The 24,566-nt window shown below is 38.5% G+C and overlaps 1 protein-coding gene across 4 annotated transcripts in view; it reads left to right on the plus strand.

The window, feature by feature from the left end:
- The window catches only part of LOC144016253 (transcription factor SOX-6-like), a 98,407-nt gene extending 74,426 nt beyond the window's left edge, over positions 1–23,981 (plus strand). For 3 of the 4 annotated variants that reach the window (XM_077517138.1, XM_077517139.1, XM_077517136.1), the window contains 7 exons: positions 2,204–2,356; positions 3,975–4,143; positions 7,510–7,769; positions 15,576–15,684; positions 16,206–16,376; positions 17,916–18,129; positions 20,948–23,981. In XM_077517138.1, coding sequence (XP_077373264.1) covers positions 2,204–2,356; positions 3,975–4,143; positions 7,510–7,769; positions 15,576–15,684; positions 16,206–16,376; positions 17,916–18,129; positions 20,948–21,269 — 1,398 coding nt within the window. In that variant the 3' untranslated portion in view covers positions 21,270–23,981. The remainder of the gene's footprint in view (positions 1–2,203; positions 2,357–3,974; positions 4,144–7,509; positions 7,770–15,575; positions 15,685–16,205; positions 16,377–17,915; positions 18,130–20,947) is intronic. The other variant, XM_077517137.1, reaches the window with a different exon arrangement.
- Positions 23,982–24,566: the final 585 nt, after the last annotated feature.

Raw genomic sequence — 24,566 nt, forward strand, 5'->3', positions numbered from 1 at the left:
GATCTGCCAATAATGGAGCAAAAGAGTAGGGGTCTTTTCGACTGAGAGGGGATTAGAGGATAACGGTCGGATAGAACAGATGCTAGTGCAAGAAGAGTGAAAGCATGCAGATGGACGCCATCAGAAATCCTTTATTAGCTGTACTAGCTAGTTAGCGCGAAAAACTAACATAGCATCTTCACTGACCACTCCTTGTTGTCAACTTCAAATTAATGCGTCACACAATCTTTTGTGCTTCAAAATCAAAAACAAAAACAGTTTGCTCACAAAAATAGCATCTTAATCCCGGCCAAGAGTCCTGTCAAGGGCTAGCACGGGAAGCTAATGTAGTAGCTTCACTAAGCGCTCCTTCTGGTCACAAACAAATTTGCCTCGACTGCGCCACAAATTCTGAATCAAAGTATTTCGTTCACAAAAAGCTGCTCGATACCGGCTGAGTGTTTGATCAAGACAACGGGAATGGGGATAAAACAACAGGAAGTAGCAACCTAGCAAAATAAACGCTTGCTATTTCGTGGCACGTGCATGTTTTATATATGGCCAAATATTATCTTGCGTGATTTTGCACCGCCATGCTTCAAGACCCATTCAAATATAAGGTCAGCGAGCTAAAATGAGATAAGCTAATGTAGCAAACTAGCAAAGTACAAGAGGTAAGAGTACTTCTTGTTGGTATCACAATACTTTTATCCCAATATTATATTAAGTATGTATGATTTAGCACCTCAACATCCACTCAAAGTTAACAATAAGTCAAGCAAAGTTCGGAGTGGAGTTCCTCAGGGAAACGTCAGCAGTCCAGTCAGATTCTATAAAAGGTTGAACAATACCATATTATTTTCCCCCACTTTTTTTTCTTCCTGTTGGTGGTCTGAATAATACTTGGATGGTCCAGACTTTGGTTTGCTGGTCTGTGGTTCTTGCTAAGTACGTCGGTCAGGGAAAAATGTTTATTTTCCCCCTCCACCACTGCAGGATCATCCCTTGCAAGTCTTTTTTTCAGCATTTTACTGTTGTTTTTTTCACTACTTCTGACCATTATATAAAAAATAAATAAAATACGCAAACACTCTCAAACGTTCTCAGGCGTGTTCATATATATTGTATGAGTACTTGGAGTAATATCCTTTTTTGTACGGTGCATATCAGTTTTTCAGCTAGTCCCACAAAAAAAAAAAAAAAACATGTACAGGTGCCATGCTCGAATAGGAACAGGAAGTCTGCCATTTTGTTTTTAAGCAGCCATTTTAGGGTCATTCCACCCATTTCCACGGGTCTTCAAAAGATTAATTTGACCAAGAGTTGTTGGGGGGGTTTTTTCCGCCCAGTTGCTACTAAATCCGAGACAGGTATACTAGACAAATGGGTGACTCGCACGGATCCCCAAAAAAAAATCAACTCTACAAAAGGTCAACCTGCTCATCACTGCTTGTAGCTTCAATTAGGACCCAAATCACCGTGTTTATTATTCTTCAAATGAATGAATGGCCTTTTTAGGGGCCTTGTTACTTGCTGGAAAGTTTTTTTTTTTGGGGGGGGGGGGGAGGAATTTATGTCAAACAACAGTTTCACTGATCGACTCACTCGGTCAAACGAAAGCTCCAATCGGAAGTTGCTATCCTATACACATGGGCGATAATAAAATTGAGAAATGTTATTTGTGTATTTATGTTTTTGATGATTTTAAGTATTCACTGTGAAAAAGGAAACTCAAATACATTTGCAAAATTGCAAATGATGCAAAATTGAGTGGACATGTCGATCATAACAAGATGCGACAAAAAGTCTCTAGGACTCGAATTTGAACATGAAGCAGCCATTTTGGTGTGTTCGGAGCATAGCATCAAAGTTGGATGATCATGTCGAGAACTCGGCATGTAAAAGGCTTTAATTGGAGCGGTTTCCACTCGCAGCCGCCGTGGCAACCAAAGCTTATTTTGCACAAGCGCCACGACGTGGGTGATCTAAAGATATAGTCCAGCAACGACTTGGTGTTTGGACGCGAATTAAAGCGAAACAATCGCCTTAAACCGGGACACTCTTGTTGAGTGAGTTGTTGACGTGTGATTTGGTGTGTATGTGTGTGCGTGTGCGCACGTGCGTGTGTTTGTGTGTGGCAGGACGAAAGAGGAAAAAGCCACCGACCGACGCTAACAGCCTGTCGGTTTTTCTTGACGTTTTTTTTTTTTTCCCTTTCTCGCAGCAGCTGTACGCCGCCCAGCTGGCGAGTATGCAGATCTCGCCGGGGGCCAAGATGGCGCCCGTCCCGCCGGGGGCGCCCAACGCATCCGGCCCGCTGTCGCCCTCCGCCCTCAAGAGCGAGAAGCGAGCGTCCAGTCCCCTCGTGCAGGTCAAGGTGAGTGTGGAAACTCACTTTTTCGATTCCGATCAAACGTGATCACGCGCACACACTGACAAAGTGTCACTGGCGCTAGCTGCTGTTTGGCTGCAGGCCAGACCTCTTCACTGTGGAGAGAGCGCACGCCTCGTCTTTATTTGACGACCGGCCGCGATAATGGAAGCCACATGTGTGTGTTGTGTGTGTGTGTGCTTGTGTGTGCGTGGGCTAGCAGCTGCGAGTCACAATGGGCGCACGTCAGCGCTCACCACACTCAAACGCTAACGCAGCGCCTTCTGAACTCCACGCCAGACACCACGCGCACAACCGCACGCACGCACACACTCAGTCCACTGGCATGACACCGCAATCTAAGATACACACATATGCATACGCAAAGGCTTTATGCAGATGGATGGATATATATATTTTTTAACTATATTATTCATTAACATAGATTATATGCAGGGATGGACTGGCACAAATAATCGGCCCTGGCATTTTGACTTAGGACCGTTGGCCCATAGCCCAATTTCTGACCACCCTTGGCTACAATCTAGCACTTGATGTTGATTGGTTCAGTTTGCTCTCTATATTGTAAATTGATTACTTGGCTGCTCCCACCAAATTGTGGGCTGGTCTCTTGGGGTAAAATGGAGGAAAAATAATAATTGAATAGCGCCAGCTTCGGCCCCATTAAGACATCGGCCCACCGGGCATCTGCCCTGTATGCCAGATGGCCAGTCCAGCCCTGATTATATGCACATAAGCTGTACAGTATCAATAAAACAATATTCCTCATAATAATACACTATTATTTAAAAAAAAAACTTTTATACGAACATGGTAATGGCTTCCTCGTAATAAACACCTTACCCACAATATACACAAATGATTTAGTACAGTAAAAACTAAAATAAGAAGGAATAATAATTTTTTTTTAAATATTAAAAATATATAATTATTTGCAGTGCAGATAAAAAATTAATAATACAGTTTTATAAAGATGCATTATACACATTCAAAATCTTTATAATTAATGCTAATAAAAAAAAATACAGTACTTTAAATACGGTACTTTCTACTCTATCCCGTCAATTAACACCTAACTCTTAATATGCAAAACAAAATGGCTTTACATGCACTAAGTAAAAATGAAAAAAAATCCATGTATATTATTTTACAAAATGCAAAAAAAATAATTTTCAGTGCAAGACATGAATTATATTAATTTTAAAAAGTATTTCTGTTCTCTGACTAATAAATGCCTTACTCCTAACAAACACATACGCAATTGTAAATACAAATAAATAAATATATATGAAGTGCAATGCATGCTAATGCTAATGCTAAAACAAATAGTAAAGCCCCGCCCAATATCCCTAACATACACTTATGCACACAAAGGCTTTTCACAAAGTAACCAAAATAATAATTAAAAGAAATAACTCATCAAATTTTGTACAAATATACTGTCCATAATGCATTATAAATAATTCAAAGTGTGATTTAAAAAAAAAAAAAAAGACAACACGTCAAACAATAGCAACAAATATGAATGTGCTTCTTGCTTATACTTCAGTTTGAACGCGCACTGAAATAACAAAATAATTGTCTGGTGTCATTTTGCGCTCAGTTGGAGGAAGGCTCCACGCAGCCGCTCAACCTCTCGGCCCGGCCCAAGATGTCGCCGACGTCACCAACGGCGCAAACGGTCTTCTCCAGCAACAAGAGCAGCCCAACCGGTGCCGCCAAGGCCCGCATCCCCAGCCCGCTCTCCGCCATGGGCCGCAACGCCTCCCTGGGTAAGGTGCACTCATCCAATTTGGACAAATCCAGCCGCAAAAGCTAGTTTCACTTAGCAGCATGACATTTGCTAGACGTATTTATCATGAGTAGACCTATGAAAAAAAGTCTCAAGAATTCATCGCCGGGAAGACACAGGAAGTTTGTTATGTTGGTTTGAAGCAACCTTTTTTTTTTTTGCAAATGGGAAATAAAACTCACCCAAGGGATTTTGTGTGATTGCGACCAAATTTGAACCGCACAAGACAAATTGGCAACGCGAAAATGCAAAACATTTTAGGTTTCCGTCTTTGTGTGTGGGCAGATCATGGCGGCCAAGTTTGATGAGTCACCATCGGTCACTACTCCTGCCGAAAAATTTATGGAAAATTCAGCCCCCAAAGCCAGTTTCACTTAGTAACATGAGAAGACCCACCAAACTGTCTTAACGAGCGATACATGTAAGGACACAGGAAGTCTCTTATTTTGGTTTGAAGACCATTTGAGCGTAATTTTGACCATTGTCCAAACTTTGGGGAAAATTCAGAACTTGAAAGTACTTTCATTTTGCAAAATGAAATTCGGTAGCCATTCCATCATGATCAGAACCACAAAAAAAAAAAAAGAAAAGAAATCCTGAAGGAATAACCGATAACACATGGAAATCTGTTATCATTTCAGAAGGGACATTCAGTGATCCCTCGCACCATCTAGTGGTTAACTAATAATTAACTTCACACAATTAACATGCTAATGCTAATTAGTATGCTAATGTTAGCTTAGCATGCTAATGCAAAGTTAGCAAGTTAATGCTAATGCTAGCTTAGCATGCCAATGCTAGCTTAGCATGCTAATGCTAATGTTAGGTTAGAATGCTAATGCTAAGTTAGCATTCTAATGCTAGCTTAGTATACTAATGCTAATGTGACCTGATTTCAACAGTGACCCTTACTCCATTGCTTACTCAATTCCTCAATATTTACTCCATTTTTTTTTTTTTTATTTGCCACTCCTTACACCATTGCTACTCGATTCTACGCTCCTTAATTTTACTTAATTTTTCTCATGTTACTCCATTGCTTACCCGATTACCTGCTACCTCCTCCATTGCTTACTTGATTTCTTCCTTGTTTTCTTGTTTCTAACGGTATTCTTTGACCACCAGATGGCGCTTCGGACTGCACACTGGATCTTTAAAGTGACCAATTTAGGGTCATTTGTGGTATTTTGAAATACAGTTGTCACTTTGTTCATTATTCTTATTCTGGCCTCCCTGTTGTGCCCCAAAAAGATTTACATGCGCCCCCTTGCTGGCAGAAATGCGTCTGCAATAACTGCTTCTCCGCAGCTAACAATTGCCAACATAAACGAACCTTAGCTGTGTTTTACTGCGTTGTAGGCATGCCAGAGTCAAAACAACAGCCCACTGCCACCCCCACCAGCCAGGGTGGCACGTGCCCGGTAGACTGCAGACACTTCGGGTGTGTTTTACTGGAGGCCAGAACCCTGTATTTAGCTTCCATGAAAAGGCTGCCAGCGGAAACAGTGAAATCCAGAACACATTTATTTGCCTTTTTTTCTTTCTTTCTTTGTTTTTAAAGAGCTTCCTCACATTATTGTCTGCCAGTGCCCAGACCTTTTTATGAGCCTACCTATCTGCTATCTGTTATTAAGGCTAATCTAAAGCCTCTCATTACACACACATCCCCCCTTCTCATGAAAACAATTTCACCAGACCGTGCTATTTTCTGCCCCGTTTTAACGGCCACCCAAGCATTTAGTGCTTCCTCACTCGTCTGCTAATTAAAACGGCAAAGGCGACGGAAACTTTGCCGTCCTTTTATTTACCCGCTTCCTTGTTCTTTACATGTACATCTGCTTCATGAGCGGGAAACGCGTAAACAAGGAGGCCGGAAAACACAACTCCAACGTCGAGTGACTGCGACAAAGATGTTGTTAAAGTTACAAGACACAATTTAGCACAATAAACACACCAAAGGTATTTCTCAAGTGCTTCCCGTAGGGGTCCGCATTCCAAAATCTCTAAATATCTCAATTGAGGAAGTTATTACCTCTCACAATGTGATTATTTTTCAATATTTTATGTTTTATTATTATTACTTGTGCAGTGGTGCCTTGAGGTACAAGTGACCCGACTTACTTTTTGCAAACTCACTTCACAACAGGCATCACTTCGGAAGATAATAATTCTTAAAAAAAAAAAAAAAAAAAAAAAAAGAGGCTCAATCTTTTTATTGCAACACCCAGCTAAAGTTTTCTGTCAAACAAAACTAGAAATTACACGTTGTGTATTGAAATATCACCTCATAGCGTTGCCTAGAACTCAGTCTAGCTTGATGCTAACAAACAGTGCACAGTGCAATATTGATGGGCTAATGAATAGCATTTGCAACATGTGGTGGTGTTAAAGAACAACAGATATCTGAACATAAACAATACATCAACACATGTAGAAAGTCAAGATAATGCATATAATGCTATATATCATGCATATATTCTTTATCCTCTGTGAAAAACAACTATTACTGCAGTTTACTAAGTCACTTACAGTATTTGTGAAACGCTTCTTCCTTTGTGTCCGCATAGCTGTATTGTACTGCCCCCTGGTGGCAAAATCACTTACATAAGGAGCTCAAATGAATTCATCAAAATGCACAAACAGTTTAATTCTGTACGTGCTATTTAATTATATTATTATTTTGTTTTGATAAGTTACAATATTATAGCCGTCAAGAAATAGATAGTAGAAATATTACAAACATTTTTTGGGGAAAAAAACAAAATTATCAGAATACATTTTAAAGTTTTAAATGTGACAATCTCAAACTTTTTATGATGATGATAATGTGTATTTTCGTAATATTTTGAATATTTCTCTTTTTCTAATATTTCAATATTTCTCGGGAAAAAAAACCTCCAATTTTTTGACTATTTTTGGGGGGGTAGGTTTTTTTGAGTATCTTTTTCAGTTTTTTTTAACATTTTATTTTCTGTTTTACTGAATATTTTTCTCTGTCATAAAAAAAAAAAAAAAGAAAAACAGGGGAAAAAATTATTCAGAAAAAAACAGGAGGAAAAATTACTCGGAAAAAACAGGGGGGGGGGGGGGGGGGGGTGTAATATTCAGATAAACGGGGGGAAAACATTATTTAAAAAAAAAAATAAAAATATTCCAAAAAACAGAGCATCAACTTCTGTTTTTCTGACTAATTATTTTTCGATCTCTGAACTCCAAGTGACTTTGTTGCAGACCACTGTCCTGTATATATGACTGGATAGCCGATAGCCCATACCCGCCAGCGCAAGCCGTTGAAGTCACAGGGCGGCCATCACAGTATTCTTGTCTTTTCCCATCTCCGCCTTAGACATCCTCTCCAGCCTGAACTCCACGGCGCTGTTCGGGGACCAGGACGCCGTGATGAAAGCCATCCAGGAGGCCAGGAGCATGAGGGAGCAGATCCAGCGGGAGCAGCTCCACCATCAGCAGGGACCTCCTCCCCCGCCACCTCCACCACCACCACCTCATCATCATCATCACCATCATCATGCTGCACCTCCTGGACACCAAAGTCTGGAGGCCAAACTGTCGGCGTTGAGCAGCATGAGCCTCAACAACGGCAACAAGGTGAGCCATGAGGTCAAATGGATTTTTTTTTTGAGGGGGTTGTGTTTTTTTTCCCGTGTGTTCTTGTCTTTCTATGTTTGTGTGGTATTACTTTTGACATCCATCCATTTTTAGTCTTTTATGTAAGGTCAAGTCTCTTTTTAAGGACATTTTGGTCCCTAAAAGAAAAAATGTCTGTGTGAGTATATTTGTGTGGCATACCTTTTGACAGTCTGGACACGTTTCTTTGAAGGGACATACACATAAAATAAAAACACTTTAATATGTTAGCATAATAAAAAATTAATGATGTTTATGAATGTAATCCAGGGCTCCTTTTTCATGCTCACCTCCATCACCGCCATCTTTCTTTTGGGCGTCCATCCCAAATGACGTCTCCAATAAGCGAGATTAGACACCAAGACAAGCTTGATAAACAAGCTGGGTGAAGATTAGGATGCTCATGAATACTTTAGGGGGCACAGCCTTTGAACCCAGCAAGCCCAAGTAGGTCACCATTGGTGTGTTTATTTATTTATTTATATTAAAAACGTGTTTACATCTTCACCAGGAAAATATCCCAAATTTTGTTGGATCTCATTTTTTATTCTTTTTGTTATTATTAAATCCCCTGTTGATTTTCTTAAGAGGTATTATGCTGATCAACACTGAGACGATAGTCAAAATAGTGTATACTAATAAATTCTTCATTAATATTAAGAGAAATGTTTAAAACAGGCTTAAAAGTTCCCTATACATAAACATGGAGACACACATTGTGGAGCGAACACGTGTCACACGTGTAATACAGTATTGATAACTTGTCAGGATGCAGTCTTGATATAGCGTAAGATCGCCTTTCAAATTGCTGACTGCGCTTAACAAATAAATGACTTTGGTCCTTGGAACATAAACACGGGCACACAACATTGTGGAGCAACCACACGTCATTGTCAACTGGAACACTAATTGTCATTAAAAACGCGCTCTCTGCATAACCGCATAACCATAGCCGCGCTAGTGTTTGTTGTTGCATTTTGGTTACCTAACAACGGCACCTCAAACGCAGTTTTGGAAAAGAAAAAAAAACCTTCTCTCTGTTCTTTAAGGCATTCACAGGCTTGACTGTGTCTTGAACAATTCATAGAAGAAACGTTCTGTCTGGATGCTGCGCATGGCGCATGACTCAGCGTCTCCGCCTCACTCACTTTACCTTGGATGTCAACACTTTGCTTTTACAAAGTCTTGCTAGCAGTGATATGTGTTATAGTTGTTACCTGGGCCTCTAGTGATGATTTACAAGACTTAATATTAAATTCATATAGTGTATTTTCTTTTTGAGAAGCAAAGCTAAATTGATTTAAAAAAAAAAAAAAAAAAGATGTGATCAACTGTAATGTAATTTTGAGAACATTTGTTGTGCAGGTCTCAAAATTGAAAATCAGAACTCGGCTATATTGTGAAAACAAATAAATAACACAAATGGTATTATAAATATTTGATACCATATTGAAATATGTTTAACCCTACAAGCTACTGTTTATTCATTTCCAGTTCCGGCTGTGATTAGTTAAACGCGCCACAATCTTAGGTTAGCTTAGCATTTAGCATGGCTTCTCTGTCTTCTCTCATCATCCCTAAGTGAGAATGATATTTGTCAGAAATGTAGCTTATTTGCCGCCACAAAGACGATGATGACTGATTTAGGAGCAACTCTGCAACGTGTTTAGAGGCACTTGTAGCCAGACGAAGCTCGAGCGTTGCTAGCTAGCTGCTGCGGTGTAAGTAGCGCGGAGATTGCCTCAACTTTCAACTACACAGCAAAGCTCTTTTGGGACCGTCTCTGCAGTTCTTCTTTTACTTTGTTGTGGTGGTTGTCTCAGTAGTTCTAAGGTTTACTATTTGGCACAAAATGCTAATTTTGACTAGCAAACTAATTTCGAGCCTTTTATTGTAAAAAAAAAAATAAAAAAATAAAAAAATACAGCATGCTCACCAGAATGAGTGGGCAGAAGTTATTTTGACTTGAGCCAAAAGGAAAGACCAGCAAAAAAAAAAAAAAGAAAAGAAAAAAACAAGAGTAGCTGTTTGAGAAAATGTGGCTTTTTGAACATTATGTTTGTGTGCTTCTGTCACAGTGCTTCAATTTGACGTGTAGACAACGTTAACTAAGAGCTGAAAGTGATCTCCTTTGTGTGTGTGCGTGAGCGCGCGTGTGCGCCCATGTCATTCTAGCTGGTGCGCAGACGAGAGGCCTGGCCAGTTAGCAGCTTTGTGGAGTATTGCCTTACGCTTACGCTGCTTCCAGCTGGCTCGCGGCTGCCGAAGACGATTGAAATAGCCTGAACGTGTGTGTACGTGTGTGCGCTTGTCATAAAAACCTTCCCCGAGCCCACTTAAGAGTCAAGCGGCCCGTTTAGGGAGTCACTGCTCGATTGTTAATGCTATTGTTAGCGCCGAATCGACAAACCGTGCAGGAATAATGACTTTTCCCCACAGTTGCTTGCGAGTTGAAATTGATACAAAAGGTGAGTTTATGAACAATGCAACAAGCGGGAGATGATAAGTGCGTCACTTCTCGAGTCGTTGAAGCATTGATGGCTGCCGAATGAGCAAACACCTGCTGCTTGCCCTTTGTTACTTTACATTGAAAGTCGCATTTTTTTTACATTTTTTTTATGGGAGATTGGTTTTTGTTTCATTATAGCTATCAGCAGCTCAAAGGAAAAAGGAAAGCGGAACGACGCATCACAATATGATTAAGGACATTCAAAATAATTGGAAGAAAAGTGAGCTTTGCCACTTTAGCCATTCCCAGCCAGCAGTTTTCAAAGCAGCTCCCCATATTGCCAACCATTATACTGAGCTTTCAAGACCTTAGAGAATATTGTGTTCTGTGATCAAATTTGCAGAGAGTAGACTCGTTTGTCTCTAGCTTTTTGACTGAAAATTGGAAGAAACAAGTTTTTTTTGTGTGTAAAACTCAAATGTGGCTCTTTTACTTGCCGTTTGATATTCACTCAACTATCCTTTGTCAAGGCCACACAACATTGCGGAGCTACCACCTGTTAAAGTCTCCACATAGGCAGGCTGACTGCAACCAAAAAGGGGCAAAGTTCCTGGAATTAAACAAGCCCACAACATTGTGGGGCTACCCCGTCAGAGTCTACTGGAACGCAGATGCCATCACCACGTAATGTAATAGCTGAGACAGATGAATTGAGATAAATGATTTGCGCAGCTTCCCAGACCACAAACACAGATGAACACAACATTCTGGAGCAGCTACATATAATACACACTACATTAAATGACAGCATTTGCACGTATCTTGAAATCTGAGGAAGACTGGTGCTGTTCATCTCCAAAACAAAAACATGAGTGGACACAACATTGTGGAGCAGTCACATGTCGGCCCACTTCAATGCTAAATATATTTAAGATAACATTTGCTCTTAACTTAAAATGTGAGGCAGACTGGGTGGACAAACTTAGTCGTGAAGCTCCCAGAACATAAATGTGGATTCTCACAACATTGTGGAGTGAACACCTGGTATTCCACTAGAACACTAATCATCGGAATAGACAGCCTCTCCACGTCACGTGAGCCCAACTGGGAACAACAGATACAATAAGTGTCTTAATTCCGTGGATCTTGACCATTGACATGGACACACATTGTGGAGCTACCCCGTCAGAGTCTACTGGACCGCAGATCCTTGCTAAAGATGCCATCACTACATAATAGCAGATGAATTGAGAGAAATTATTTGCGCAGCTTCCCAGAAAACAAACACAGATGAACACAACATTCTGGAGCAGTCACATGTCAGAATCTACTAATACACAGTACATTAAATGACGGCATTTGCACGTATCTTCAAATCTGAGGAAGACTGGTCAGAACAAATCATGTCCTGATGCTCTCCAAAACAAAAACATGAGTGGACACAACATTGTGGAGCGTTCGCATGTCGGCCCACTTGAATGCTAATTATCGTTCAGATAACATTTGGTCTTAACTTCAAATGTGAGGAAGACTTGGTGGACAAACTTAGTCGTGAAGCTCCCAGAACATAAATGTGGATTCTCACAACATTGTGGAGTGAACACCTGGTATTCCACTAGAACACTAATCATCGGAATAGACAGCGTCTCCACGTCACGTGAGCCCAACTGGGCACAACAGATACAATAAGTGGCTTCATTCCGTGGATCTTGACCATCGACATGGACACACACAACATTGTGGAGCGATCACAGCAATCATGAGTTCAACCCAGCGTGGCTTTGGAAACACATAATGAGTCAACAGCATCCTGAGTGGAAAGTTAACATATTTGAAGCGTGTTGTTTATGAAATGTTTTAAAAGGCTTGGTGGTCTTTGTGAGCATATTTTTAATTAACGCTCGCTTTAATTGGCCGCCTCGCCGCAAAGTGTCCTTCATCACATTTCATTAACGGAGGCCTTGTTTAGTCAACTCGCTCAAGTCCTTCTTTTTTCCCTCTTGTTTATTTTTTTGTGGGCTTTTTGTTTTGCTCTTATTCATACCTGTGTTTAATAGTGTAGTGCGTTGGGGTGGAGGCAGGGTGTTTGTTTTTAGTTTCTTGAAAAGCCAGACAACTTTTTTTTCTTTTTTTTTTCAGATGAAAAACATTTTTTTTATTTATCTTTGAAGATGAATGACGAAAAGAATGTTCTGTAAGTGAATGCTGAGAGATGCTGTTTAATACATATTACGGCATATCAAAGCAGTCTCAAGATGCCATGCCCGGAAATTTATCTTTAGTTGTTTATTATTTGTAAAATACCTACATTTATTTCAGTATTATGAATTTGAGAATTTTTTTGTTTATATTGTTCATTTATTTTTCAAATTAACATGGGGTGAAATTATTCATATTATTTATTTTGTTTATATGAAACATGCTTTAATATTTATTTCAATGTAATTAATAATTAATATAATTCTGCATATGTAATTAGTAGTAATTAATCAAATATGTTTGTTATGTAATTATATTAAATATGTTTAATATTAACTGTGTAGGTTTGCATTTAATATAATGTATATATTATCAGTATAATAATTAGAATGAAATTGTGCTTAATATAATTCATTTTTACTGCAATCGATCAATTTATTGAGTACTATAAAAATAACATGTAATATATTTTATATGATATATTTAATATAATATTTTTTGCCTTATATTTCCATAATAGTTGTATATGCTTAGATTTTGTATTCATATAATGATAACAATAGACTTAGACTTGACTTTATTATTATTATTTATTATTAATATTATTATTATTAAAATTATGGATATATGTAATGATAAAAAAGACAAAATACAGGAAGAAAGTCATAAAACAAAAAGATTTTTCGATGCTTATCAAATAAAAGTTTAAATATTATAAATAGCTGATATTAATAGGAAAACTGTGTAGGTTTGCATTTAATATAATAATGTATATATTATCAGAATAATAATTAGAATGAAATTGTGCTTAATATAATTAATTTTTACTGCAATCGATCAATTTATTAATTGAGTACAGTACTATAAAAATATGATGTAATATATATTATATATTTCATATAATTATATTTTATGCTTTATATTTTCACAATAGTTGTATGTGCTTAGATGTAGTATTCATATAATGATAACGATAATTGCTATTATTATTATTATTATTTTCACACATACATTGAATATAAAAATATAATATGGAAATGGTGTGTTTTAACAATTATTATTATTATTATTATTGTCAAAATTATGGATATATTTAATGATAAAAAGACAAAATACAGGAAGAACGTCATGAAACAAAAAGATTTTTCGATGTATGTTTCATAAACAAAAGTTAAAATAAAAATGGCTGACAATAATAGGAAAAGAAAATAAGTCACCTGACAAAATGATTCCAACTTTTTGCATGATCAGGAGCAGCGTGCAGCACGCTAAATACATGATACAGTATACGGACCCCGACTTGCTATTGGATAGAATCTCATTCAAATCATCCCATCACATTTGCAATCCATCTTTCTTCACTATCTGCTTCTCCATTGAAGCGCTTTCCATTCCTCTCGTCGTTCTTCTTGTGCGCTGCCTTTGTTAGGCGCTGGCTTCCTTGCGGTGAGCGCGGCACTGCCCGGGCACATGTTCTGCGGCCGACCTGATTACAGCCCCGTTGTGGTGCTGACATTGGCCCTCCAACACACACACACACACACACACGTACTTATACACACACTTAAACACACACTTCTATACGCCGCGGCCCACAAGTTCCAGCCGCTCTGCCAGCATGACTTCACCCGGCAACCATCTCTTGCGTCAAACAAAATGCCTCTGTCACCAGAAAAAGGAGGAGGAGGGACGGTAAGGAGGAAGAGTTAGCGGCGCATGTCCATGTTTTCCACCGCACTTTTGTCATTTTAGATGCTTCTTGGCTACTCGCCGTGCACGATGGGAACTTCATATTAGATCCTTAAGAGAGACCACGACGGCGTATGAACACGAGCCAGATCAACCCGGCAATTAGTTTTATCGTCGTTACCATCAAAGATGCTCAAATTAGAAGAGTCCATACGTATAAAAATACAGAGCGGGAAAGAAGATTAAGAGATGTTTCCCTTACGAGTTGAGGAGGATTTTTTATTTTTTTTTTACTTAAATTCAAATGAATCCGTCAATCGATACACTCGGTGTAGTGCTGTCACTATCGAATATTTATAGAATCGATTAATCTATTATTAAATCGATTAATCGACAAATCTGATTCATTTAAATTTTGCATTAAAGAGTATTTACAAAAGCATTTTCCCACATGGTTACTGTTGTTCACCACTTACTGGTTTTTATTTTGTACTTTGCCTTTGTATAGTGAAAAAAATAAAAATAAAAATGATATTGTACTATGTTACCGGTTCCGTCATTGTTTTCTGATACCTGCAAATGTCTTATTTTGATTAAACACAGAAGATACTACAGAAATCAGTGAACAATTACTGGCGATATGTTGAAATCAGAGTATTTGGGCCATTTTAAGTTTAAAAATGGCTCCAAACGACTACTCCATTGTTGAAATATCCATTAACTTGATAATCGATTACTTGTCGATTAATCGATTAATTTTGACCGCTCTAAATCAGTGTTCGTAAAAATGTCAAAACGCATGAAGAGATGTAAATATCAAAAGCAAGGAGGTGTAAAGGCCACTAAAAAAAAAAAAAAAAAAAAAAAAAAAAAAAAAAAAAAAATCAAATTGAAACAAAATATTAAATATGTAAAATATCTCTTAAAGCCAAATGTAAAGAAATAATAAAAATAACACTTAAAAAAACAAAAACAATTGGCAACCCCTGGGCATTATCTTATTTTGAAATGACCCTGGTCAGACCCATCAAAAAGCCGAAAACGGGTCCCGATAATGCCTAAGTTTTTTAAAAGGACGGATTCTGGAGTTTAAAGTAGGTTATTTTAAACTATAAAAGAAAACCTTTCGTACACATACGGTCTACGTACACTACAACATGTTGAAGCAAACTATGTGGATTTTTTTTTTTTTAAGAAAACATGCAGTTGGATGCTAAGATATCAGTACATTTGAGTCAAATTCATGTCACATTCAAGAAAATATATTGTGATTTTGAACAATGCATTCATTAAAAAATGACATCCCAATTGCAAAACGTAACGGCATCATTGGTCTGCGTTTGCGTGTTTTGAATGACATCGGAGAACGGAATCGCATTTTTGGCCCACGTTGTTGAAAACAACCTTTTGGTTTTCCTGGCTTTGTGCAGGAGCGTCTGCACTACGAAACGCTGAGTCACCACCTGGGCAAGCTCGGGGAGGACGCTGGGAAGATGGTCCATCGAGTCATCGACCTGACCAGACCGGAGGATCTGGACGGTGAGCCACCAGCGAGCTCTGACGAGTACAGGACACTTCATAAGGCTCAATCATAACCTACAAATGAATGATCATCCAGAGGTTAATTGACTAAAAAGCAGATAATTGGTCTAATTGGTCTTCAAAGTAACTCATCTGCGCATTCTGCCAAAAAAGGAAACGGTTCGTTCCAATGCTGAAAAAGCGTCAATTCGGAGCCTTATAAGGTTGGCGTCCCATTGTAGCTGTGAAGCTACAAAGAGCATCACAGTGTCTCATTCAGGTATTCAACCAGTACAAATATTTATTGTCGAGATCAGCAAAGCAGAACTAAACAGAACCGTTTCAATGTCAACACGTTAGCCTCTTGAGCGTTTTGTTTTTATTATTCCAGCCGAATCCTAATTCTGCAGTAGCGAAAGCTTGTAGTAAGACTTTTTTTGTGGGTCTACTCATGATTGCCATCATGGCCACCAAATTCCATGTTGCTAAGTAAAACTGAGCTTGAGAAGTTGATTATTTTTTTAAAACGCTGTTCACAGGAAACAACATGGCGGAGGCTCGCGTGTTCCGGGAAGCGCGCGGCAGGAGCAACAACGAGCCGCACATCAAGAGGCCCATGAACGCATTCATGGTTTGGGCCAAGGACGAGCGCAGAAAGATCTTGCAGACCTTCCCGGACATGCACAACTCCAACATCAGCAAGATCCTCGGTGAGCATTTGGTGCCGTTATTAATCACTGCCATACAAGAGTAAATAATGTCTGTAAGGAAACTAAAATAAAATGGCTTACCGTTGAAGATATGACATAGAGAGAGTGGACAGGAAGGTGATAATGTTCCCCAGTGGCATTTTATGGGTTTAGCTGAAATTCATTTGTACGCAACTTGAAAAATTGCATATACGGTAAAAGCTGAAGAGCTAATTGAGAGAATTGTATGCTAACAGTAGACAATGCTAACATAATAGTCCTAGATGAAATTAACAATTTGAAGTTGGAATATTTTAAACTGATCGAGAAATGTGGAAGGCATAGGTTCATTTGTAGACTGACCAATTTTCGATTGGTAAGTTATGATTGAGCCTGATGAATTCTGCCTAGCAACAATGGACAAGTCTCGCTCTGTTGAGCTGTGTTGTTGTTAGCTGCAAGCTAACACCCTCGTGCCGTCATTCCTTCTCCTGCACGGCTCATTATATTGGTTCCCATGAGATGGTTCATGTGTAAGACAGTTTCCCAGTTTGTTTGGGACAAATTAGAGTGAAAAGAAAATTGATAAATCTTTCCAGTTCCGCCCTTGATATGCTTCTCGGGTACGATTAGCCGGATGACATGATAGAGAGTACAAAGAAGAAAGTGAAATTGTCAAATGGGCAATGTTATCTTAAAGACAGTGCAGTTCACACAGTAGGCTTTGACACTGTTACTCTTATTCACACAGTGGGCGGCCTGCTAAAGAACTTTGTACATTAGACATTAGTAAGTCACATATTGTACACGTACTGTAAGTATTAGGTCCTAACAGTCACATACTGTATATTTGTTGGTTAGCTGTCTGAAGACATCCATTTTTAATGGTTCCAAAACCAGTCTCCATCATGTCTAAGCTTAGTTGATGTTTACCCGCTAGTTAGCTAAAATGTGACGTTAGCTAACCCGTCTTTATAGCCAAACAAATCTCAGGTCCAAAAATTGGCGACTTCAGTCTGGCTCGAGTCAAGTCACGTAAAGCAACGGCCGCTCCATATACACGTACACACATCCATATGTCTGATTACATTTTTTTTAGCAAAATGGTTCCGTACGTCCTACATAATCCTGTGAACCAATGACTCCTTGATGGAGATCCTCATTTGAACTGAATTCTGTTTAGAATTGCAGTATGCGTTGTTTGTGTGTCTACAATGAACGTCCTCCTGACATCATAACACAGCTGGAGTCTTGTTTTTTTACCGGCAGTGTTAAAGTGTGAGGTCGCTTGGTGACAAACATCCATAAACGTTCGTCCTTTTGGATTGTCCCATACAAGGCTTCATACTCTTATTAGCATCTTACAGTATTGACATTACAACACAGTTTCAAAATTCTACACAGAAGATGACAACAATCTTCTTTTTTTTTTTTTTTTTTTTTACAAAAAAAAAGCAATACTCAAACTACAAATCCTAAAAAATGTCACGGTTTTGTTTATTAAAAACACGCAATACAAGCTAACGTATGAGCAACACTGAGGTCTTCCTGGTTTCCCAGGTTCTCGCTGGAAGGCGATGACCAACCAGGAGAAGCAGCCGTACTATGAGGAGCAGGCTCGCCTCAGCAAGATCCACCTGGAGAAGTACCCCAACTACAAGTACAAGCCGCGGCCCAAGAGGACCTGCATCATTGACGGCAAGAAGCTGCGCATCGGCGAGTACAAGCAGATGATGCGATCACGTCGTCAGGAGATGAGGCAGTTCTTTGTCGGGTGAGTCTGGAAAGTAGAGGTCGCTCCTCAATGTTGTGTGTGTCCATCTTTATGCTCCTTATTTGTTTCTTCTTTATACGGCAACATTGTTTTTAGAAATCATTATTCTAATAGATTGACAGGTGGTCACTCCACAATTTTGTGTGTTCATGTGTATGTTCCAGGGAGATACGCAAATTATTTGTTCCAAAAAATCTACACTGTTGAAGATAATCTTACATCATGTGGTGACAGTGACTTGATGATGATGATGATGATGATGATTAGTGTTCTAGTTGTCTATGTGGTCGGTCCACAATGTTTTGTGAATCCATGTTTATGTTCAGGATGGCTACGCTTATTTGAACGTATTTGTTCCCACCAGTCTTCACTAGTATTTAAGATCTTACAAAGTACATTATACTGCGACAGTGTCTTTAGAAATTGTTGTATTTGCAGTAGATTGACAGGTGGTAACTCCGCAATGTTGTGTGTTCATGTTTATGTAGCCCACAACTGTATTTGTTACCCCCAATCTTCAAAAGAGAAGAGGTTCTCACATTATACAGTGGCAGTGTCTTTGGAAATGATTGGCATTTCAGTTGATTGACAGATGTTTCACTCCACAATGTTGCGTGTTCATGTTTATGTACCAGGTAGCCACACAGCTTATTTGTTCTCCCCAATCTTCAATAGTGAAGAGGATCTTATATTATACAGTGACAGTGTCTTTAGAGATGATTGGCATTGCAGTTGATTGACAGGTGGCCACTCCACAACGTTGTGTGTTCATGTCCGGGGAGCGACGCCACTCATGTAACTCCACCAAATCTACACTTTTGAAGATAATCTTACGTCATGTGACTTTAATGATGATTAGTGTTCTCTTTGACTCTGACATGTGGTTGGTCCACAATGTTGTATGTATCCATGTTTATGTTCCGGATAACTACACAATGTATTTGTTTTACCAAATCTGCAGTTATGAAGTTGATATGTGGAAATGGCATATTTAACGATGAGTGCGTTGTAATAGACTCTGACGTGTGGTCACTCCATAATGTTGTGTGCATAAGTTTATATTCCGGGAAATACACGCAACTAAGTTTTTTTTCCATTTACTTTACTGATATGGTTTCTTTCTCAACTAACTGCATCACATTAGATTGGCATGCGGACGTTCCACAACATTGTGTTCATCCATGGCATATAGGCCCGTGTATTTGTTCAGTCTAGTCGGACTTTACGTTATGTGGTTATGTGGATTTCTTCATCAATGTTTTGTGTTCCAGTAGATTCTGACGTGGTTGTGTGTGTATCATAACATGCATATAAAATTAGCGATGCTTGCAGAAATGTCACAAAGGCCTTTTTCCTGGCTCATAGCATCTGACAATAAAAAGAAATATTCAGACTTGCGTTTATTTGTTTGGAGTACAAGACCAAATCCTCAAGATTTCCCCGAGCTCCTTATTTAAGAGCGCAACGCGTGTGCCACAAAAGGAGCGAACAGTGGCATTGTCCTAATGCAAGCCAGGCCGCGGGACACGTTTCGAGCCGTCAGCGTCTCACGGATGGATTTAGCAGAAGGCTTCCAACGGGAGCCATTTTTAATAGCGTGTCATTTATTAAAACGAGGACAATGCCGGCGAGCTTGCGGCCGCTGGAATTGTACGCACAGACGCGGTGGAATATGAAATGTAAGCAGATGTTTGAATGCTACATTGACTGCCGTGTGCGTGTGCGTGCGCGCGTGTGTGTGTGTGTGGTCAAGCTAACGCATAGAGAAGCCTGTCATTGAAGGAGGCCTGTACTTTCAATCAGTGCTGCGCCACCCGACCAACCAAGCGCCCTCTTCAACAAGACCGCTGCTGTTTTTTGTTTTTTTAAAGTGTTTCACATATAAAGTGTCGGAGTGAATGGCGCTAATTGACGATAGAGAAGGGAGAAAATTGCCGAGCTCACCACCGCACAAATCACTTCATCATACAGTGGTGCCTTGACCAGTGGCTGGTAGAGTTTTCTCTTGAGGGCCGACGCTTATCTTGTTAACATAAAAGTTGGAAAAATGTTAAACTAATAGAAATATGGCTGCATCTTGTAGCCATTAATACAGTAATGTCATAATTATTCATAAAATTGAATAAAAATAAAAATATTTACTGTACTGTAAAAAAAATGAGTGTGATATTGATGATTTGTGTTGAGGACATTTTTCTGCCACTAGATGGCATAATTGCATTTGTAAGACATTGGTGACGGCTCAGTGCATTTTTCTTATGACATTAAGAGCTATCTAATCTTTAACGTGAAGTAACTTGTGAAATTCTGCACATTTTTAAAATTGTAAAATACAACGTCACCCACAAATATATGTATATAATAAATAAATGTATTACTTCTAAATTTTGACATTGCGACTGGAATTCCCCCTGGTCAGGCTTTCCAAGTAATTAGTAAAATTAGTGGCATTAAAGGAACTTTATGAAATCAAAATTAACACAGTAATTTAATAATATTATATAATATAAATAATAATATAAAATGTTGATTTATTTATATTTATATGACTTTAAAAAAATCTGATGACAAAAATTTGCAAGTCATTACAATTAAATAGCATACAATACATTGAGCCTACTTATTTTGCCACACAATTGTCACCTCAATATCAATTCAAAACCCATCTCGCATATCACAGCGCAATATTGTGCAACCCTAATATATATATATATATATATATATATATATATATATATATATATATATACATGCTTATACATGCTCTCGGTACTCGCCCATCCATACTTCTAATCATATTTCATATTCCATCCAACAGGCCTCAGGCTCCCCTTCCCCTGGGCAACAGCGCGGGCGGCATGGGCGTTTACCCGGGCGCCATCACCATGGCGACGGGCGCCACCCCCTCACCCCACATGACCTCGGACTGCTCCAGCAACTCGGCCAGCCCCGAGCTGACCGTGCCGGTCATCCAGAGCGCGTACGACGACGCGGTCAAGGCCGAGCCCGCCCTGGGCACGCCGGGCCACCCCGCCAACGGCGGCGGCGACGACACGGACATGTACGACGACTACGAGGACGAGCCCAAGTCGGACTACAGCAGCGAGCACGAGACGCGGCAGGACATCAGCGCCAACTGAGCGCGCTCGCCAAAACACGTTCAAACGACATTTTCGGAAGACAAGGGGCCGGAACCTGCGACAATCCCGGCGTCACGTGACCGCATTTTGTTTTTATTTTTTTCAACCAGCATGCACGGACTCTTCAGCAGCTATTTGGTCTTAAGTGTTTTAAAAGGAGTGAGCTCGTTGAATTTTTATTTTTTAATGTTCTTAATGTTTTTATTACTTTTTTTGGTGTTTTATTTTTATTTGGTGTTTGCCGGACGGGCCGCTTGCTCGCTGCCTGAACAAAAACGATGGACTGGCACAACTTGAAATTTGCGAAGTTTTAATATGAAAACAAACAAAAATAATAATCCTAGCTCTTATAATCTTATAGTCTTACATTCAAACAAACAGCACATCAAATTTATTATTATGATTAGGATTATTATTGTGATCATTATTATTATTATTATTATTATCATTATTATTCTTACAGGACATTATTATTATTATTATTATTATTATATCTCTCTCCCTATATATATATATATATATCCCAGCTCAGGTATGATGTGCCAGCTTGTGAATGTGTTTTGTTTTGTACAATGAGAGAGATTTAAAGTGTTCTGTCAATCAAACACAGGGAGCAAATCCCGTCCGACGCAATCTTACTTTGTCTTGTTACTGCTTCAGATTTTTTCACAAAATGTGCCAAACCTACATTCACATTCACTCGGTATGGTGTAGTCTTAACTTCCACAAATGCTGCACAAAAAAAATCTAATAAAAAAAAAAAAGTCTTACACATTTAAGCTTCTCGGCACCGATCTCGTGAACTACATTGCCCGGAATTCCTTGAGGCCAAATGCCATTTTGGAACACTTACAATTCATTCAGCATGATGGCGCTACTGTAGGATGAGAAAGTTTCTCGTCACTGTATTTTCTAATTGTGTTTTCCATAGATGCGAAAAATTGTATTGTTTTCGGCTGGTAGACGTCTGTAAATGTCCTGGCCTAGGGTAGGTGAATGACACCAAACTTTTGTTCTTAAAAAAAGTACTTAGTTCTGTGCTGTTTTTTCTTTTCTTTTTTTTTTTTAATGGTACATTTTTCTACCTGGCATGTATATTTGGAAGTAATTTATTAAGGTAAACAATTGAGGGAAAAGAGGTGCTCAGTTTTTATTTTATAGCTATGCCCATGTTCTATGCTGCTTTTAAAAAAAGAAAAAAAATTAAGAACAAAAATTTGCTTTAACTGTTTAAAAAAATCAAGCCCTTAGTCTTAACTGTAAAGCCATCTTAGCCAATCAGAAGCCCAAAGTAAATCATCAATAACGATGCTGACAAAATATATGTTAATATTGATATTTTTACCCTTTAAAAAAAATAAGTCCTTACTGTATCATAAAATAATTTAAAAAAATATGGGTACACATAATCAGCATTTTAAAATAACACCTTTCTATAAGATGTCAAGCCTTTCGTCCTAACTCTAAGAGCATCTTAGTGAAACAGAAGCCAAGCCCTGTAAAGGCCATTTTAGCCAATCAAAAACCCAGGAGAAAGTCACAATGGCAATGATCATCATCAAAATTTTCTGTGTCCATTTCACCCATGCACAAATAAAAAAAAGTTTAGTCCAAAACAATGCATCTCTTCTGCATGAAAGTTAAAAAGTAGTACTGTGAACATGATGTTAATAATAATTTTAAAAAGCATCTTACTTGAATGCCTTTTAAAAAGCACTTTCCTGTTTAATTTAATGGTCAGAACATTTTAAGCCAATTGAAGCCTAGAAGAAAGTCATTTCCTGAAAAGACACAATGACAACAACTGTAAAATATGAAAATATGGAGGGGGGGGGGGGGGGTTCTCAATCATAGTATCCAAAAAAGTGCTTAAAAAAAGAATTGAATCTTGAATGTAGTGACATTTTAGCCAATCAGAAAGCAGGTGAAAGTCCTAATGACAATAATGGAAAATCAAGCAAAAGTCAAGAATTGATAGTGAACTACCTTTGACTCAATAATATATAATATAAAATGAGAAGGGTTTATTGTTGCTGGGGAAAATGGTAGTCCCCGAGACCAAAAATGAATCATACATATAAACGACACATTTTCAAAATAGCAGCATTAGACACGGGCATGGTCTGAGCACCCCAATTTGAGCACTATTTTCCCACCAATTGTGCTGTCTCACTCATTTTATTTTGTTGTTTTTTTTCTGACATTTTGAACAGCTTTCCACTTTCTACACTCATTACCTCTGTTTTTTTATTATTATTATTATTATTATTATTATTATTATTATTTAGATGATCTTCACAAGCTGAGCCTGAGCATCACTCGCATGGCAGGCCAACTCCTGCTCGCCTCACACATCCTAAGCACTGGATACAGCTTCGTACATTTGACTTTCTTTTTATCTTCAAATGATTGACTGAGGTGATGTTTTTGCTCTCATGTTGTAGTCTTTGGCCAGCAGGTTTTACTTGTTTTGTTTTTTGTTGTTTTGTTTTTTTCCCCCCCTCCGATGTGGCCTCTGTTAAACGTTGTTACACAAACACTTTTTTTTTTTTTTTTTTTTTTCTGTGATGACTATTTTTTTGTGTTTCAAATTGTGCGTTTTAACATTTCAATGTATTTATTAGCCGGATATGGCTCTAAAAAGTGTCAGTATATGTCATACTGGTGAGAAAGACAATCAAAGAAAAAAAAAAGAAATAAATAAGAAAATAAAAACTGCCGTCTTGGGAAGTTTTCATTCTTCTGTTTTATTTTTACTCAGTGTGAATATATGGAAAGATATCAGCGACAAGCATTACTAATTAGAAAAATTGTGATATTTTAGAGTGAGAGAAGTTGTAAAGGTTTGAAACAAAGGTGCAATAAGGTTGTGGCAATTTAGTGACAAAGTGATTGAGGCACTTTTTTTAGTTCCATCAGAATTTTTACTTGAAATTTCCAACAATTTTTTTTTTTTTTTTTTTTTTTTTTTTTGTGAGAAGAGGTTAAAGTCTTCGCTCTAAAAAAAAGTGCAAGTACACATTTTCTTAAGTCCTGTTTCTTTTAAGTGTAAAAGGCAATCAAGAAAATCAAAAAAATCAAACAAATAAAATAGAAGACTTGATAGATTTTTATTCACAAAGACATTTTGAGTATTTTTCATCTTTGCCCACACACGTGCGTCGTGTTGGGGTGTTTTTGTGCGAGTTGCAGGTGCCACTGCCGGAGCTTTTGCTTCCATGACACCATCGGCTAATGCACCAATGTCTTTCCACGCTTCTAATTATTTCCAACGCACGGATTTCTTTTTCCAAACTT

Source organism: Festucalex cinctus, chromosome 3 (genome assembly GCF_051991245.1).
Source record: "Festucalex cinctus isolate MCC-2025b chromosome 3, RoL_Fcin_1.0, whole genome shotgun sequence".
Classification (NCBI taxonomy): domain Eukaryota; kingdom Metazoa; phylum Chordata; class Actinopteri; order Syngnathiformes; family Syngnathidae; genus Festucalex; species Festucalex cinctus.